Genomic DNA, 19,102 nt, shown 5'->3' with positions numbered 1-19,102 from the left:
ACCCGCAAAGTTTGCTAGCCGGCTGGGCGCGGAGCCCAGGGCGCGCCCGGCCTCGGCGCCCCGGGAGGGGACCCGGAGTGTCTGGATTCGGCGCGAGGGCGGTGGAGCCCAGAGGGGTGGCTCGGCCCCGCCAGATGCCGCCTGCAAAGTTAGAGAGAAGAAAACTTCAGCTCCAGGGAGATTCGGACCGCTATGCTCACCGCGCCCCCCGAAACCCGCGCCCCTAAAAGAACCCCCGCACACGCGTCTGCCGCCGCGCTTGGCTCGGGCCGGGTCCCGGGGGCCCGGCGCCTGGAACGGTGGTGACTGCGTTGGCCGAGAGAACCCCACCAGGGGGCGGGGAGGGGGCGGGGGGCGGGCAACGTGGCCACGGGAGGAAGTTTCCTGAAGTTGTCAGTTTATTCCGGAGCTCGGCCGGCGACCCGGCCGGATCGCAGAGGCAGCCCTGCCTGGGTGAAGTCGGAGTTGGGGTGCTCACGGAGAGAGGCGCCCTCGTCGGAGAGGGCGGCTTGGCCTCTTTCGGCCTTCTCGCCCCTCGCCTTCCGGGAGCGCTGCCGGGCTCGGACTAGGACAGAAGAGGAGGAGGAAAGGTTGAGGTGACCAGCGCTGCCCCTCCCGGACTTAATACGCCCGGGGCGCGGAGCCGCGTAGACTGACTGTCTCCCGGGACGGAGCCACGGGGTACTGGACCCCACCAGGATTATAAAACAGGGCGGAGGGACGGGAGACCTCGAGGACCCCCCTCCAGGCTGGTCACCATGTGGGGGCTTTGGATCTGGACGCTGCTGGCTCTGCATCAGATCCGCGCGGCCGGAGCCCAAGGTAAGGAGGGACCCCCACGTGGGGACGGGGAAGGAGCTGGCAGAGGGGGCGGGGGAGGGGCGGCGGGAGACCGCCGGCCTCACGGTGGCCTCCTGGACACCCGGCTTAGCCGCGGCAGAGCCCTCTCCAGGGAGTTTCAAGACGCCCCCATCTCCCGAGTTTTGGGGCTCTTTTGGGGGTGGAGCAGTCTCTCCGAGACTTGTGGCTTCCGAATGGGGGAATGTGGTGACGACCTGGGGAGGCAGAAAAGAGCCCAAGGTGAGGTGGGAGGGGCGCTCCCCTCCCCCCGTTTGCTGTGGATGCCCTGCGCTGGCTGGGGAGGGGTGCGACATTCCGTGCCGGGCGCCGCGCTCGGCTCCAATGAGCTCCCCTAGACTGAGCTCCTGGTTCCCTGCTCCGTGTCTGCGGGGAAGGGCAGGGCGTCTGCCGGGCAGGCGATGGCCTCCCTGGCGCGAGGGAAAGGGGTGGGCGGGCGCTGGGTGCCAGGTCGCTCGCCCAGGGAGAGTAATCGCCCGCCGTGGCCACGTACGGGAACCCGCGCCTGGCTGCCCGCCCCTGGCTGCCCCGCCGGCCGCTGGGGCTGGGGTGCTTCGCTGCGCGGGCCTGGAGCCGGGGTCGCGGGTGCAGCCGCGGACCCACCGGGGGGTGGTGCAAGGGGAGGGTCTGAGGCCTCCCCTCCCAGCCCTCCACCTGCACCCAGCATCCCCGCCCCTGCCTCCAGCCTCCGCGGTTCGCTCGATCGTCTGTGCAGCCGCTCGCTGCTGTGACCTGTGGCTGCCGGGAGCAGCCTTATGGTGAAGGGCTAGTGGTTTTGGGACCGTTGCGAAGGATCCGAGACGTGACCTGCGCTGCCGGCTTCCTGAGGGTGGATGCCCAGACGTCTCACTGGTCCCTGGGCAGGTCCCCGCGGGGAAGGGCGGCTGCACCGGCGGTTCCTCGCCTTTGGGGTTCGCCGAGCCAGACAGTGGTGTCAGCGGTGTCCGAGCGGCGCCTGCTGGGGGTGGAGGGAGACGGAGCCTGGACTGAGCTCCAGGACTCGCAGGGCTAGGCCTTCACTCTCCCAAGCTCGAGAGGGGGCCAGACCCCGCTGGGGGCCGGACTCAGGGGACTGCAACCCACTCCCCACGCTGCCTCTTGGCCCTCCAGACCTTCTGGGAAGAAGGAACCCCCGTGCGCCTAGCGTCAGGCCATCCAGAGAGCCAAGATCAAAGAGACGAAAATAATCAGCTCTCACTCACAGGGCTGAGGGGAGGATTTTACGAGGTAATTTACGTAAAAGCACTTAGAAATTTTGTAACGAGCCCTATAAATGTAAGGTAATAAAAGTTATTATTTTTATGATTATCATAAAATCTTGGAGCAAGCGAGGAGCTCAGAGGTCGTCTTATTCTAGCAGCCATTTAACAGATAGGGAAACTGAGGCCAAATGGTATCAAGTGACTTGCCCAAGGCCACTCCGTGATCTGGGGGCAGAGGCAGGTCTGGAACCAGGTGAGTTCTGAGCCCTCTCCCTCAAACCGGGACCAGCCGCCTGGAGTCTCTTTGTCTAGGGCGCCTCTTTGCGGGGTCCCAGGAGGACCCTGATGCTGGCGAATAGGAATGGGTTGTCCTTCATCCTCGAGCGGCCTCACGGTTGTGCTCTGAGATAACCAGTGTTAGTAGCCAAAAGCCTGGATGGCATGGAGGGAAAGGGATGCCTAGCATCTGTCTGGACCTTTCTAACTTCATGGTTTCCCTGGGCAGGTGGCTCACCAATTCCTGTCTCATCTAGGACCAGGCCCTTATGGAGTCCCCAGGGCACCTGATGGTCCTTCCTGCCCCACCCCCACACCTGTGCTATCCACTGGAGGCCAAGATCCCATCCCTCCTGCTGAAGTTAAGGCCAGGTGGTCCCTTGCCCCTGCGCTTCCTGCAGGAGGGGCTCCCCTGTCAGAAGCAGAGAAGGTCTCTCTGATTGATTCACTTCCTCTCTGCCTTTCTTCTTTGCTGCCTTTTTGCATGTCAGTCTGCCCAGGTCCCTGCTGCTCTGCTCATGTTCTCTGGCTCCGAGCGTGTTTTCCAGCATCAGGCCCTCCTGCCATGTGTGTCCCCGGCAGCAAACCTTGCAGAGGATTGTGGGAAGGCGATCCTAGGCTTGGGCAGTGCTGGGTTTAGAGGTTGGAGGGGGTGGGATTAGGGCATAGGGTCTTTTCTTATCTGCTTTGGAGTTAGAGAATGAGTTTCTCCTAGTCTCAGGCCATGACGTTAATCCTTTGGGGGTAGCTGAAGCCACCAGCTCTGTCATTTCTGAGCCCCCAGCCCGGTTCTCAAGGCATGGCACAGAATGAGGGACCAAACAATTGTTCTTCCCTTGAGACAAACTTCACATCGGCCAGTGTCACCAGATTTTATCTGGGCCTAGCCTGGTTGTTTTTCTTAGGTGCTGGATCTGAGAGACATCACCTGGATATACTGAAAGCTAACATTTACCATCATCTCTACACCTGATGGGTCACATGATTCAAACTCATTTCCCAAGCAAAGTGCGGTGAGGTTGTCAAAGAGCATTGCCTTTGGCAGCAGAAAGAACGGGTTCTCATGATCTGGCTTTGCAGCTTCGCTGCAGAGGCCTTCAGCAAGACTCTTGGCCACTAAGAGCCTCAGTTTCCTCATCAGGACCTTGGCAATAATAGCTCTTGCCTTATAGAATTGCTAGGAGAATTCAAGGTATTCTGGGGACAGGGGCCCAGCCAGTGCCTGGCACACAGAAGGTACTTAATACATGGCAATTATTACTACTGTTATGATGGTTTTAACGCTAAGCTAGGAGTCCATGAAGAATGGTACCCTGCCACCCACCAATAAGATCTTGAATTCTTTTTCCTTACCCAGGAGGTTTCTTTAACTTCCTTTCAGGGCCACATTACTATGTCTCCAAGAGTGATCCTCAAGTACTTAGCTCCCAGGGAGTTGTAGCAATGCAGATTCTTGGGCTCTACTCCCAGTCACTGTGATTGGAAAGGTCTGGGTGAGCCTGGAAGTCTTTTAACAAGAGCCTCAGAGAGATTTCTCATGTGCTTGGAAGCTTGATTACTGCTGGAGGTCATCCTGGCCAGCCTGAGAGGTTGGGAGGAGGGCAGGAGCAGTCGAGCCCGATGGTCCAGAAGTTTCTTTCAAGAGAATTATGCCTAGGGGAAGAACAGAAGGAAGGGAATCTGAGCCGAGTGAACAAGGCAGTGGGGAAAACCCTGAAAGAGGACTGGAACCCCCAGCTCTAGAGGCTCCTGAAAGGCTCCAAAGGGAGAGAGTTTAGTGCTGGGAGCTAATCACAATAAAAGCCAACAGTACACGAGGGAGCGGATGAAAGTTTAATTACATGGTGTGGCTAAGCTGTAATTATTAATTACTGACAGCAAAAAATAACTTATTGATCAAGGCCTTTTGCTAATTACCAGGAGGCCCAGTGTCGTGCTTGCCTGGGGCTCAGCTGTCAAAAGCCCCACTAGAGAATGGAATGGGGGTATCCCTGCTCTCCCATGCCCCTCTTTCCCTCATCCTTTGTACCCCTTGGCTTCAGCTGGGGAGTCTGGAACATTCTGGCAGTGGTTAGATAAGGGATACAGCTTGGTGCTTCCACTGGCTGCAGAGAATCACCCCCGCCAGGGAGGAACACAGGACCCCCACCCAGAGGCTGCCTTCTGCTGGCTGCCTGACACCTGCCTCAGAAATCCCACCCTCAACCCCCCAACACGCCCCCCACCCCCGCTTCATGCACTTGTTGGGCAAATATTTATCGACTGTCTCTCCCCCGTGTCCTCTACTGGAAGGCCGGCACAGGGGCCAGGAACCTTGTTCTACAAGGGAAAGGAGGCTGGGAAGGGGGCCAAATTCTTTACAGTGATCCTCTGTTTAAACAGCGCCTGAATGGCTGACTTTAAAATGAAGTGTTAACCTGCATGTTGGTTTGCATTTGACTTTGTACCACAGGACGCAGTCAGGCTGTAAGCTAACCAGAAAGGGAGAATGAGCTTGTCTTCTATCCTAAGGACCCGTGGGAATCATTGCATTTGACTTGAAAGACACACGAAATGTCATCTAGGACCATCCTCTGCCCACTGGGCCGTCTGATCTCTGCTTATAAACCCTTGATAACGGAGGACGCACTACCTCTCAACAAAAGCTTGTTATGTTTTATGTTGATGAAGAAATTGATCTCCTTAGCCAGGCGCTGTGGCTTATGCCTGTAATCCCAGCACTTTGGGAGGCCAAGGCGGGTGGATCACCCAAGGTCGGGAGTTTGAGACCAGCCTGACCAACATGGAGAAACCCCGTCTCTACTAAAAATACAAAATTAGCTGGGCATAGTGATGCATGCCTGTAATCCCAGCTACTCGGTAGGCTGAGGCAGGAGACTCGCTTGAACTCGGGAGGCGGAGGTTGTGGTGAGCCGAGATCGTGCCATTGCACTGCAGCCTGGGCAACAGGAGCGAAACTCTGTCTAAAAAAAAAAAAGAAAAAAAAGAAAATTGGCCTCCTTATAGCTGGTTTTCCATCTGGCTGTGGTTTCCTCTGATTGGCTGGAGCCCACTCCCTGTCCCTCCTGACTCCTAGCTCCTCTGGGAGGCAGGAGGCTGATGTGGAATTGATGTCGGGTGTTACCGTGCTCCCTGCGGGGGTTTCTACCCTGCTCCCCCTGGAGCATGTTGTCGAAGACAGCCCTGGAGCTACCTAAAGCGGTGGGAATTAGTCATCATAATTTGGGGCCTTGGGATGCCAATAGCAACAAATGGGCCAGCAGCAACTGGCGGCTGTGGCCCACTGCCTGTAATGGAAAGGAAAACAAGCTCGTTGCCGAGACACCCGGTGCCCCCTCCCCTAGGTGTCCCACCGCCAGCTGTCCATGTGCTGGGCAGGAGGCAGGGCCAGTGAGCAGTGCTGAACAGGGACTGTCGAGGGCTGTTTGGTGTCCCAGGGGGAGGGAGAGAGGGAGCTTCGGGGCTTGTCCCCTCAGACTCTCTGGGCCCTGTGCCTGAACCAGAAAGCCTCTTGCTGAGCCCGGGGAGCCCTGGGCAGGCCCTTCTCCTGCAGACGTGGTGAATTGCTCCCAGTGTGGCTTCTGCCCCTTTGAATCCTGCCTCCATCACTGGGCGATGCTCAGCTGAACCTGTTTTCTTGTCTTTAAAATGCGTAAAGTTAAAAATAGTTGTATCTACAAGCCAGGTTCAGTGGCTCACAATTGTAATCCCAGCACTTTGGGAGGCCGAGGTGGCAGATTACTTGAGGTCAGGAGTTCGAAACCAGCCTGGTTAACATGGGGAAACCCCCATCTCTATTAAAAATACAAAAATTAGCCAGGCGTGGTGGCAGGAGGCTGTAGTCCCAGCTACTTGAGAGGCTAAGGCAGGAGAATCTCTTGAACCTGGGAGGCGGAGGTTGCAGTAAGCTAGGATCACGCCACTGTACTCCAGCCTGCGCAACAGAGCGAGACCCTGTCTCATTAAAAAACAAAGTTGTATCTACCTTACAGAGTTGTCTTGGATGACCAAATGAGATTGCCCAGATCACTTTGAAAATGCCCTTTGTAAATGTTAACTGCTTATAATGTGTCTGTCACAAGCTAGGAGGATATCCCAATCACTGCCCCTCTGCTCCCCAGACATGAGCCTTCTCTCTTCCCTCATCTCCCCTAATATGATGTGAGTTCCCCTGCACTCACTCCTGTCCACACACTGACTGCCTGTTGTTCTTGAAACTCACCAGGGTTCCTGCCTTTCCATCAGTGGTGCCTCCACCTCCCAGATGTCTGCAAAGTCTACCCCTTGTTTCCTCCGAGACTTCCTTCTAATGTCTCTTATTCATCTGGGAGCATCCTATAATGTGGCATCTCCCAGCACCCACCCCCTCCCCCTGCATCACTTTCTCCATTGCACTCAGCTCCAGCTGACATATATTGACCTGTTTGTTTATTACTGTTCTCTCCAGAGGGCAGGGGTATATTCCAAGCCACTAGGGCAGTGCCTGGCACATAGAATGAATTAGCATAATATGAGGAATGAATGAATGAATGAACGAACGAACGAACACTTACTGGAGGCATATAGCCTGCAGTCATCTGGTTCCTACCAGCTCCTCCTCCCAGGCAGCTCGCCTCATCTCCAGAGCTGATTGACTTGTGAAATGCCTCTGGTCTCTACATCCAGCACACCCCATGCCATGTAGCCCTCAGTGCATGGAGCAGCCAGGCACCTCAAAAGTGGTAGCCCTGCCCTCCAGCAGATGTACCCATGGAATGGGATAGTGTTGCCATTGAGACAGGAGCTTCTGCTCAGATTTTCTGGCTGACTTCCCAGCTTTTCCTGACTCTGGCCCGACAGATGAATCTGCCTCTAGCAGGCCTGCTCTCTGGGTTGGGCAGCCCCTGGGTCTTTACTGAAGTCCCATCAGCTGAGCTCCAACTTTATGACATGAAGGAAATTGAGAGGAGTGGTAGGAGGTTTGGGGGTTAATGCCATCCATACATGGATGCACCATGTGAAAGACACAGGGTCGTTGATTAATGCTGCTCCAGAGGAGAAGGGAGAGGAAGATCTTGCATCAACACTTAAATTCCCAGCCGGGCATGATGGCTCATGCCTGTAATCCCAGCATCTTGGGAGGCTGAGGGAGGTGGATCGCCTGAGGTCAGGAGTCTGAGACCAGCCTGGCCAACATGATGAAATCCTGTCTCTACTGAAAATTTAAAAATTTAGCCAGGTGTGGTGTCGCATACCTGTAATTCCAGCTACTTAGGAGGCTGAGGCAGGAGAATTGCTTGAACCCGGGAGGCAGAGGCTGCAGTGAGCCGAGATCATACTGTAACTGCACTCCAGCCTGGGCGACAGAGGGAAACTCCATCATATACACAAAAATAATAATTCCTTAGATTGTGTTTCTTCTGATTGCAGCCCATTCATTAGAATGGATTACATGGTCCCACTCAATTGAGCTGGCAAGGGAGCTGGGAAGTACAGGCTTTGATGTGCTGGAAAAAGACAACCAGATCTCATGCACTGGCAATGCCTAGTGTTCCTTCACAACCACAGAGAAGACACTGTGGTCTCTGCATGTCATACAGAGGGTTACTTCACACAAGACATTTTTACTTTACACGCTCCTAAAGCAGAACCCCAGTCTGTACTATTACTTCCTTGTTCAGAGGCTTATTTCATTCCCCGTAAGCTGTTGAGAAGTGGTAGGTATAGGATTGGTGTCTCGGAATTGGGCTGACCTGGATTCGAACTCTGTCATTTGCTGTCTGTGGCACTCTGGGTTAAGTCATTTAACATTCTCAACCTCTATTTCTTTGTCTGTAAAACAAGGAGAAAAGCTCTCCGAGGCTTAAATGAGATGATACACATAGAGCACTGAGAATATTTAATAAATGACTTTAACTCTATTTGTACTTCTGTGCTTGCCCCTCAAGATCTCAGACTGCATTAAGACAGCGTCTCTTCTCTAGTATCTTTGCTGTATATTTCACCCACATTTTCCACATCTTCTCACCTTTTTAAAAATTTATTTGTGAGATAGAGTCTTGCTCTGTCACCTAGGGTGGAGTGCAGTGGTACAATCTCAGCTCACTGCAACCTCCGCCTCCCAGGTTCAAATGATTTTCCTGCCTCAGCCTCCTGAGTAGCTGAGATTACGGGCATGTGCCACCACGCTCGGCTAATTTTTGTAGTTTTAGTAGACACAGGGTTTCACCACATTGACGAGGCTGGTCTCAAACTCCTGACCTCAATTGACTCACCCACCTCGGCCTCCCAAAGTGCTAGGATTATAGGCATGAGCCACCACACCCGGCTCACCTCAATTTCTTTAGCTTCTTCCCCAGTTTAGAACCTTCTTGTCTTTCCTTCCATCCTGAGCTCACATTTGGTGCCCAGTTCTGCTTGTCAGACATGGCAAGATGCATTATAGCCATCGTCTGCCTCAGTCCTCCCCATGACTCTGACATGTCGATAAACTGAGGCTGAGAGATTAGCCACCCAAGGCCCTCTAGCAGAGAAGTTAAGGAGGCAGAATTCGAACCCAGGGCTCTCTGGTGGCAACGTCTGTCCTCTTTCCCCTGCTCCAGGCTGCCTTTGGCTTCCACAGCGTACGTCACTGTCTTTCCAAGGAGAGATGGTGATTCTCCAGGGAGATGCCCAGTTGTGCTGTTTGAAGACTGAGGCTGGTCCAGGGAGGGTGGTAGAGTTTGAAAAGAGGCCTTGGAACTCCTCCTCCTGTTCCTTTTCTTCCTCCTCCTTCTGGTCCTCCTGTCTCTTGCCTCCACCCTGGCTGTGTCCTCACTGGGCCTTAACTTGGCAGAAGATTGAAGGTCTTCTCCTCTTCTCCTTGTCTCCGTCCGTCTCTGGGGTGGGGATGCCCCAGAGCTGTTTGAGGAGTTCCCTTAAGGTATTTGGGGCATTCACCACCGGCTTGCCAGTAACTGAGCCACACAAGAGCCTTCTACATTGAACGGGGTATGAGGGTGGGGAGGACGAGGGAAGAAAGGCAATTAAAATTTGATGCCACATAGGAAGCTCTTAGTGACCCAGAGAGGTGATGAAATTTTGATGATGTGACAGTCTTAACGGAAGGAAATATTATTTGCCATAATGAGGCTCATTCATGGAATTTGGCGTCTGGGGCAGACACCAGTGACTCTCAAGGGCCTGCTAGAGCCAGGACTCTGGAAACTTCCCCCTCCCCCTGGCACCTCCCTGGAGGTACAGATCCGGGAGGCAGAGGTGTTACCCAGAATCTGAGTGAAAGTCAAAAATACCACAGGGCACCTGAATGGTTGGGCTGTCACCACATAATGTGAGGTACTTATGAATCTGGAGCTGATGCTTCATTTGCTGCTTCGAACTGTGAGAGCCAGTGCAGAAAGGGGCAGCAGAGGCCCAGGAGGGACAGCATAGAGTGCCGAGAAACCTGCAGTGGGTCAGGTGTGGTGGCTCACACCTGTAATCCCAGCACTTTGGGAGGCAGAGGCGGGTAGATCACTTGAGGACAGGAGTTGGAGGCCAGCCTGGCCAACATGGTGAAACTCCACCTAAAAATACAAAATGCAAAAATAAGCTGGGCATGGTGGCACATGCCTATAATCCCAGCTACTTGGGAGGCTGAGACAGGATACTCTCTTGAACCTGGGAGGCGAAGGTTGCCATGAACTGAGATGGCACCATTGTACTCCAGCCTGGGTGACAGAGTGAGACTCTGTCTCAAAAAAAAAAAAAAAATAGAAACCTGAAATGCAGGTGTCTCCCTGGGTTCAAATCCTACCTGTGGTTTACTGCCTGGGTAACATTGGATGAGTTACACAGCCTGTCTGTGCCTCAGTTTCTTCATCTGTAAAATGGGGATAACAGTTGGGTTGTGACAGGGTTTGACGAGCTGTGCTAAGCTCTTGGGATACAGTGCCGTGTGTATTGTAAACACTGAGTAGGAGTTTGTCACGTGATGGTCCTTAGTATCTTTATCCTGGAAGCAAGATCAGTTTGGGGCCTGCAATTTGACAGGTGTCTCTGCTCCCAAGGCTTTTGTTCCTTTTGTCTTTCCCAGACCTGCCAGTGGCATGTAAACTTCTGCCTTTAGGGATTTATTTATTTGGTTAAGACATTCTCTGTCTCCAGCTTAAAATGCAAATATGGCACAGAGAACCCACCTATGAAGCTATCACCAGCTGTTCGGCCTGAAGTTCAGGGGATGTATTAGATCCTTCATAAAATCTCAAATGTATGTGGGTAGCCTTCACAGACACCCCATTTGCTCTTCACCCCAGTCTATGAAGGCGGTTGGCCGGAAAGTATTAACGTTACTCGTATTGTGAGCATGGAAATCCAGAAACATTAAGTAACTTGCCGAGGACGCTTGATTTGTAAGAAAGAGATGATGAATGCGGGTCAGCTGCCTCCCAGCCCATTGCTTTCAATGTGGCCAAGATACCCACATTCAGGAACTGTTCTCAGTGCTGCTTTGGGCTGGTGGACCAGGGTAGGCTCATTTGATCACGGGCTTCTCCTTAGCTTGGGTGGGCCCAGGAGGCAGCCTGGGGTCGCCTCTCCTCTCTGTAAGGACACGTGGAGCCCCCTCTTGATGTCTACAGGGTCTTAGTGATAGGGTCTGGATGCTGAGACCTGTCACATCACCCCGTTGCTCTCAGAACTCTGGTAGCGTCCCCACAGTGCGATTCAATGGCAAATTCCACAATCTGGCCCTACGCACCACTGCGATCTCGCATCCGCCTGTCCCCACGCCAGCCTTCCACCAGGCTCCCACCACCCTCCCCACCCTGGCTGCCTTCCTTTCTCCCCTTTAAAACCCCTGTTCTCTTCTCCACTGACCCCAGGCAGACCAACTAGTGTGACGCCATCCCTGACCCCCAGCTGGGACCCCTCCTCCTCAGTGTTCCAGTCTAGATGTCTTGCTGGGCACTTTGGCCTGTTGATCCTGAATTATCTTTTAATATCTGCGTGTAACTGATTCCTTTAATTGTGAACTCCTTGAGTTCGGATAATAACCCTTCATCCACAAGGACCGAGGCATTAGACATAAATTATTTCTTGAATGAACACACTTAACTCTTTTAAGGGTGCTAAGGAGGTAATAGTGAAGTCAGAGAGAAAGATAACAAGTTCGTGATTCTGTATGGGCCTCAGAGGCCACGAAGGAAGAGACTTATCGGGTCCTTCGGGGCCAGGCCTGTTAGCCTGTGTTGCCAGAAGTGTCCTCATTGGAAGAAGGGGGGAAGGGAGATGCAGCATTTCCAAACTCTTCCATCATGTGCCACTCATGGTAAGGAGGGTGGACACGTGCCCTGGGTGTCCAGCCATGTGGCCTGAAGCTGCCTATTAGCCATATGACCTTTTCCTTATATATATAACAGAAGGAACTATTATTTGCCATAATGAGGCTCATTCAGTGAATTTGGCATCTGAGGCAGACACCAGTGACTCTCAAGGGCCTGCTAGAGCCAGGACTCTGGAAACGTCCCCCTTCCCCGGGCGCCTACCTAGAAGTACGGATCTGGGAGGCAGAGGTGTTACCCAGAATCTGAGTAAAGGTCAAAAATATCACTGGGCACCTGAACAATTGGGCTGTCACCACATAATGTGAGGTATTATGAATCTGGAGCTGATGCTTCATTTGCTGCTTCGAACTGTGAGAGCCAGTGCAGAAAGTGGCAGCAGAGGCCCAGGAGGGACAGCATAGAGTGCCGAGAAACCTGCAGTGGGCCGGGCGCGGTGGCTCACACCTGTAATCCCAGCACTTTGGGAGGCGGAGGTGGAGGCGGGCAGATCACTTCAGGACAGGAGTTCGAGACCAGCCTGGCCAACATGGTGAAATCCCATCTCAAAAGACAAAACACAAAAAATGGGCTGGGCACGGTGGCGCATGCCTGTAATCCCAGCTACTCCGGAGGCTGAGACAGGAGAATCTCTTGAACCTGGGAGGCGAAGGTTGCCGTGAGCTGTGGTGGCGTCACTGCACTCCAGCTTGGGTGACAGAGTGAGATTCTGTCTCAGAACAACAAAGAAAATAGAAACCTGAAATGTGGGTGACTCCCTGGATTTAAATCCTTTTTTATTTTTAATTTTGTATATATTTTTAAAAAAATTTTAAATATATTTTATATTTTTAAATTTTATATTCATATATGTGTGTGTGTATATATATATATTTATTTAAATTTTACTTTATATTTACTGTTATCTCTTTTGAGATGCCAGTCTCACTCTGTCACCCAGGCTGGAGGACAGTGGCACAGTAATAGCTCACTGCAGCCTCAACCTCCTAGGTTCAAGCGATCCTCCCATGTCAGCCTCCTAAGCAGCTGAGACCACAGGTGTGCACTACCTTGCCCAGCTAATCATTTTAGTTTTCATAGTATAGGGTCTCTCTCTGTTGCATAGTCTGATCTTGAATTCCTGACCTCATGTGATCCTCCTCCCACTGCCTCCCAGAGTGCTGTGGTTTCAGCTGTGAGCCACCACACCCAGGCCCTTTGAGTTTTAAAATCTATGAATATTTGCATTCTACTCTGTGGTCTATCTGAATTCTATTCCAACACAGAAAGGATACATGAAAGCCAATCAATGCTGCTGGAAGATGTGGCTTGTCATCTCCATGAGTTCCTGGACCTCCTAGAACATATGTAGAAATCTGATCTTGAGAGGCTTGAATGAGTCACATCATCTGTAAGATTCTAAGATGCTTTACATGTATATATTTCAGCTGTTCGTGTTTAAAATTGTCTATGCTGTTTTCTAAAGCAGTTGGACCTCAAACATAGTTGAGTAACTCTACCTGTATTAGTCAGTGTTCCCTAGAGGGACAGAAATAATAGGATTGACATATCTGTGAAGGGGAGTTTATTAAGAGTACTGGCTCACATAAACAGAAGGGGAAGTCTCACAATAGGCCACATGCAAGCTGAGGAGCAAGGAGGCCAGGTGGAGTCCCAGAACCTTAAAAGTAGGGAAACTGACAGAGTAGCCTTCAGTCTGCGGCTGAAGGTCTGAGAACCCCTGGCAAATCACTGGTGTAAGTCTGAGAGTCTAAAAGCTGAAGAACTTGGAGTCTGATGTTCAAGGGCTGGAAGCATCCAGCGTGGGTGAAAGATGGAGGCCGGAAGACTCAGGAGGCCAGGTCCTTCCACGCTCCTCTGCCTGCCTTATCCTAGCCACGCTGGCAGCTGATTAGATGGTGCCCACCCAGATTGAGGGGGAGTCTGCCTCTGCCAGTCCACAGACTCCAATGTTACTCTCCTTTGGCGACACCCTCGTAGACCCACCCAGGAGCCATACTTTGCATCCTTCGGTCCGATCAAGTTGACATTCAGTATTAACCATCACACTGCCCATCTGCTCTGCCTGGCCTGTGGCCCTGCCTTCAAGGGTGGTGGGAGTGAGAATACAGCTATTGCCCCTCCCTAGGGGACCCTGCTGCTTGGGTGATTAGGGGGTGTTCTGGGTTCAGGACCTGTCTCCTGGCTTCTCCCTGGACCTTCCCCCCTCCTCCTCTTAATTTAGATCAGGCAAGCCAATCAACACCAGCACTGGGGTCTTATTTGGAGACTGGGTGAGGGCCTAAAGACTCTCTCAGTGGGATGTTTGGGCTCTGGGATCGCTATGTTCATCGCCCAGGAGGCTTTTTCATTTAGATGTGTGGGTACCTTTCAGAAGAGCTGAGGCTCCCAGAAGACCATGCCCTTGCAAAGCACGGCCTTACCGTGTGTGGCTGGTGCCCCAGAGCAGCTGCAAGCACCTTTTCCTCCCCATACAACACTAAGGAAATGTTCTTGATTGGGTTCAAGCACCTCCTTCCAAAGCACCCACCCAGACCCCTGGGGTGCCTGGCCAGCAGCCCACTTGCCCACCCCTGATGTCTGTCTCCAGCTGCCCTGGCTGGAGGACTCAGAACCCAGAATGAAGGAGGGGCTTCTGCCCTGAGGTGGTGTACCATGCTCAGACCAGATTGCTCAGTCAACCCTGAAGTCTCTCCCCACCGGCGGTGTGCGCGTTTGGTTTGGGACGGCTCTGGCTGGCTCAGCCTGGCGACCCTTGACTTCCCCATTTGGAGTCCCTCTCTTGCCCTGGTGTAGTGTCTACAGGCAGAGAGTAGGTTGGCTGGCAGACCGTCTCAGGGCTTGGGCTGCCAAGGAGGGCCGAGGGGATTTCCTCATTAGCTCGGCTCCAAGCTCATTATTCGCCTGCGCATCAATGGGTGAAAAATGGTTGTGGTCGGGACGGTAATAAATACGTGGCTGTCAGTGTTGATGTGATTGCACTAATGAAGAGAAATCAGCCCCAGAGAGGAGGCGCTTCTGGCTATAGCTTCAGGTGGCTGGAGAGCTCTGTCCAGTGCCCCTGCTCCTCTGCCCCAGAGCCCCAGGAAGGCAGAAAAGGGAGGTATTGGCATTTAACCCCTTCCTCCTCAGGCCCTGGTGGATGAAGAACTTGAAAACCAAGGAGGAGGAGGGCCGTTCTGCTCCAGAGAGGGGGCGATGTGCCAAGGGGCTGCCAGCCTCAGCCTGGGCCTTGGGCAAAGGCAAGTGGGACAAGTGGGGTGGACAGTGGTGCTTTTGACGGCTCAGCCTCACTTGCAGAGCCCTGGTTCGAAGCAGGAAGGCGTGGGGAGGAACACAAGGCCCATTGTCCGCGCCCCCAGGCCTGCCACCTCCCCTGGAATGTTAGGACGGATTATGTCTCCAGGAACTTGGAATGTCTGGCCCCAGGGTGTGGGGATTCGGCCTCTGCTGGGAAAGAGCTCGAGGGGCCCTGGGCCTTAGAGCCGAGGCTGAGTCCAAGCTGAGGCACAGCCATGCCTCCTAGATGCTGGCAGAGAGGAGAGGGAGGACATTTTGGCTCCTCAGAGTGCCAGGCCTTGAGGGACTCTGGGGGTTCAGGAGGGTGGGATGGGAGGGCTGAGGGGTGCCCTTCCATCGGGGCTGTCGGGAGCCATGTGTCACCTGCCTCTTAATGGAGGTGAGGCGGGGGCCTAGAGCAGTGGCTGTCACACTTGAGCCCCATTAGAAGCCACTTGGGGACCTGTTCGAATGCGTACTCCTGGGCCCCGTTCCCAGAGCTTCTGAAGCAGTGGGTCTGGGAGGGGGGCCTGGGAATTTGCATTCCTGACAGCTGCCAGGTGGCACTGCCACTGCTGCTGGTCCAGGGAGTCCATTGTGAGAAGGCCTGGCATAGAGGTTTGGAGAGAAGGTCCTTTCCCATGGTCAGGCTGTCATGGTGGTGGCTGAGCTGAGCCACTTCCGCCCCATGGACTCCACGTCGGCTGCTGCCGCTGCAGCGGGCTATAGCAACACTCAGTTAACAGTGAACTTGAACTTGGCGATGGTCTTGCACCTGGCGAGGGCTTGGTATTGACCACCACTCATCTTTCTCTTCTTCCTGTAGGGAGCTTTTGCCCCTCCTGTCCTGCCTTAAAAGAAAAGAAAATCCATCCCAGAGCCCTCCTTCCTGGGAGAAGAAGCTTTTGCTAGAAAGCTCCAAAGTAACCCCCATGAGTCAATGGATAACCAAAACCATGAACCTCTTTTGCTCCTCAGGCCCTTACTAAGCACCACCTGTATACCAAGTGAGGTGCCCAGGATCCAGCCCCGTCTACGGCAGGTCCCTGCCCTCAAATTGTTCACAGTCAAGTGAAGGCAGCAAGCCTGCAGCTGGTTCTGTAGGACAGTGTGAAAAGTGTTCATGGCAGGGTGGAACCAGGTGATTTAGGAATCCAGAGGGATGACCTGAGATGCCACCCCAGAGGAGGAGCTGACGTAGAAGCTGAGTCTTGTAGGATGGCAGGGGACCCTGTCTTCCTTAGGAAACATGAGGTCTTCTTTTTCACCCTTACTGCTACCAAGCAGCAATTCTAGGCAGCAAATATGCACTTTGGTGTTATCTGACCACACGGAGGGGCTTCTGCCCTCAGGTGCTTATACCCAGGGTCATTTGCATTCCTGGGTGACAACTGTCTCATAGAAACTGTGCAGGCGTCAGAAGGAAAACAGCAACTTAAACCATGGTGAATCATCTAAGCACACGTGGGATGGACAGATGCGTCTGGGGCTTGTGGTCTTTCTTCCCAGCACCCTCCTTTGGCTCCGGATCCTGGAGCCTCCTTACGGGCCAGTAGCTGAGCTAAAAACAGTAGGGAGCAAGGAGAATGACTAAGGTCAGATTACCAAGGGCCACCTCACTTGATAAAGGAGGATGTGCAGCCACCAAGAAAAGCAAGTGAGGTGCAAGCTCAGGAGCCTGGCTGCCCCTCCGCAGGCTCCACCCACTGCAGCTGTTGGCCAATCCCTGGCAGGACTGAGTTCTCAGGACCCTCCCTGGCATCACCCACCGACATAGGAATCAGCAGAATCAGGAGGTGGGAGAGCTACAGAGCAGCTCATGGTCTGTCTTCTCCAGCTCACGTCCAGGGGGTTCTGGGCACAGATGACCCAGTTCCAGGGAAGCCACCAGCCTTTGCCAGGTGTGGGAGGGGGGTGGTTCAAGAGCCAGTCTCTGGGGTGTGGCTTTGGAAGGGGACCACACTTCCTTCCATGAGCCCCTCTCTGGGGTGTGATGGGTTTGAATGTCCTCTGCAGGACTGGGAATCAGGGAGGAGTGACCGGCCTTGGGCTGCCCCATGAGCAGCACAGATGGCCACTTCCCTGTGCCTGACTCTCCTGAACCCAGAGCTGGCTGCTGGTTTAGGGGTGTCGCTCTCTGGGCCCCTCCCAGGTGGTCATTTTAGCTCTTCTATGCCACACAGCCCCAGACACTCAGGGTCCATGGGCAGGGTTTGGGGAGCCTGCAGCTCACCTCCCAGATCAGGAGCTTTTGGGGTTCCCCAGAACTCAGGGCATCATAAGAGCTCACATTGACTGAGCTTTTGCAGATGTGACGTCATTCTAGATGCTGTATGTGGATCTGCCCCTCCAGTCCTCTCGGGCCTCTGGGAGGAAGCATATGTTCCCATTATAACCAGTAAACAGACACAGCCCAGCAGCTTGCCCAGAGTAGCACAGCTTGTGAGTGTTGGATTCAGGAACAGACTCAGGCACTGGGTGCAGAGATGGTGTTCTCAGCCACGGGCTGTGCCAGGCAGCATCCTGGACCCCTGCCTCCTCTCTGTGCTCCTGAGGAGGCCACATTCCCAGGCTGGCCCGTAACTTGGCCTGGTTCTGCCTCTGCTTGGCTAAATGACCTTGGCCGGATGACTTAGCTTTTCCCAGCCTCAGTTTCCTCATCTGCTAAATGTGGGTTTAAAACTAACAAAACATCCTCACGCTTGAGGGTTGGTGGGAAGATTGTCTGATGTAGGATTTGGGAACATGGCTGACCCATCACTGGCATGGGGAGGCCTTACCGTGTGAGCCCAAGGGGCTCTGTTAGGGACCCATCCCACCCACTGCCCACTGTGCTCCTGACCTGTCTGCCTAGGACTCAGCCAACCTGGACAGCCTCGGCCTGGGACTTTGTGCTCATCTGCAAGCCCTTGCCCAGCTCCCTGGGGTCTCTGTGACTCTTTCCACATGGGTGGGGGAGCTGAGGAGCATCCCAGGACTCAACTCACATGGAAGGAGGTGTTGCCAAAAGATGCAGTCTTAAGTATACAGTGTTCCTCTCCATCCCATATTTGACTGAACCTAAGACACATCAATTATAAGACATGTTATTTTACATACCACCAAGAAAAAAAAATGCTGCCATTTAATCCACAAAATGCATTCTGACTCCAGAAATGCAAAAATGAAAAAAAAAGTGCACTCAGAGGAAATATGGTAATAACCACCATTTATATAAAGCCTATCCCCTTCCCAGTCTGTGTTCTAAGCATCTCACATGTATTAACACGTTGAATCCTCTCAACAACCCCCATGAGTTTGGATGTGACCGTCCTAGCAACAGAAAATGGGCTGGTGGAGTTGGTTCAAAAACTATGAGAAGCTCATGCTGGCAGTGTTCACCCATTGTCTGATATTGCAAAGGTTCTCTCTGGATTTTACACCCCCAGCTACTGTCGCGCTCTGTGGATTGGGCCCCCTGGGCAAGCCAAAGTGGAGAAGGGACCGCAGGGTGAAGAGGCCACCCAGGAGACTGAACGCTCCCCCTCTGTCTTCGGCAGGGCAGGTCCAGCCCACACCAAAGACCAGCCCCTGGGGCGCAGACAAGCTCAGGCCTGTCCCCAGGTCTCCAGCGCACCCTCCCATCCTGTCGCTGTCTTCTGAGACAGTGCCGGGAGGATGAAGTCTCTCTTGTGTCCTGCCTCCATCCCAACATTCCTTCCTCAGCCCTGTCTCATGCCAGCACCTGTCTTCTGGGCACAGGGCAGCGGCCGGGAGGAATGCACGTCTGGCTTTGGTCTCCACCAGGCCTGAGTAACCAGTGGTGGGGGCGGGGGAGCTGGGGGAGGTCTCTCCTCTGAGCTGGAACTTGCAGGCCAGGCTGGAGCTTCTGAATCCAGTCCACCTGGCCTTTTCCCTCTCCTTTGGCCAACCCCAATCAAAGTGAAGGGCTTGCCTCAAATTCCCCAGAGCCCCTGGGACAGGCTGGCACAGCTGGGCGCTGTGCGTCTGCCCAGACTTTGGGGTTTGGGCGTGATGGAGGGTGGAGGTTTCCTTGGAAAGGCCAGAGCCCTGGAGACAGCTGGTCTCTATCCTCCTCCTCCCCAGCCCTGGCCAACTCATTCAACCGTCGCTACTGACAGGAGAGGACTTGGGAGCTGTTCTCCAGCTCACCCAGGCACAATCCTGGAACATCTCTTGCCCCCTCGG

At 53.7% G+C, this 19,102-nt stretch overlaps 1 protein-coding gene across 2 annotated transcripts in view; it reads left to right on the top strand.

Moving 5' to 3' along the window:
- The first annotated feature begins 349 nt into the window (after window positions 1-349).
- Window positions 350-19,102, top strand: part of SDK2 (sidekick cell adhesion molecule 2) — a 317,714-nt gene continuing 298,961 nt past the window's right edge. For both annotated transcript variants that reach the window (XM_074388917.1, XM_010342476.3), the window contains exon 1: window positions 350-822. In XM_074388917.1, coding sequence (XP_074245018.1) covers window positions 759-822 — 64 coding nt within the window. In that variant the 5' untranslated portion in view covers window positions 350-758. The remainder of the gene's footprint in view (window positions 823-19,102) is intronic.

The sequence above is a fragment of the Saimiri boliviensis genome, chromosome 17, assembly GCF_048565385.1.
Source record: "Saimiri boliviensis isolate mSaiBol1 chromosome 17, mSaiBol1.pri, whole genome shotgun sequence".
Taxonomy (NCBI): domain Eukaryota; kingdom Metazoa; phylum Chordata; class Mammalia; order Primates; family Cebidae; genus Saimiri; species Saimiri boliviensis.
The sequence above is the reverse complement of the archived record's forward strand: the minus strand, read 5'-3'. Positions and strand labels throughout refer to the sequence as shown.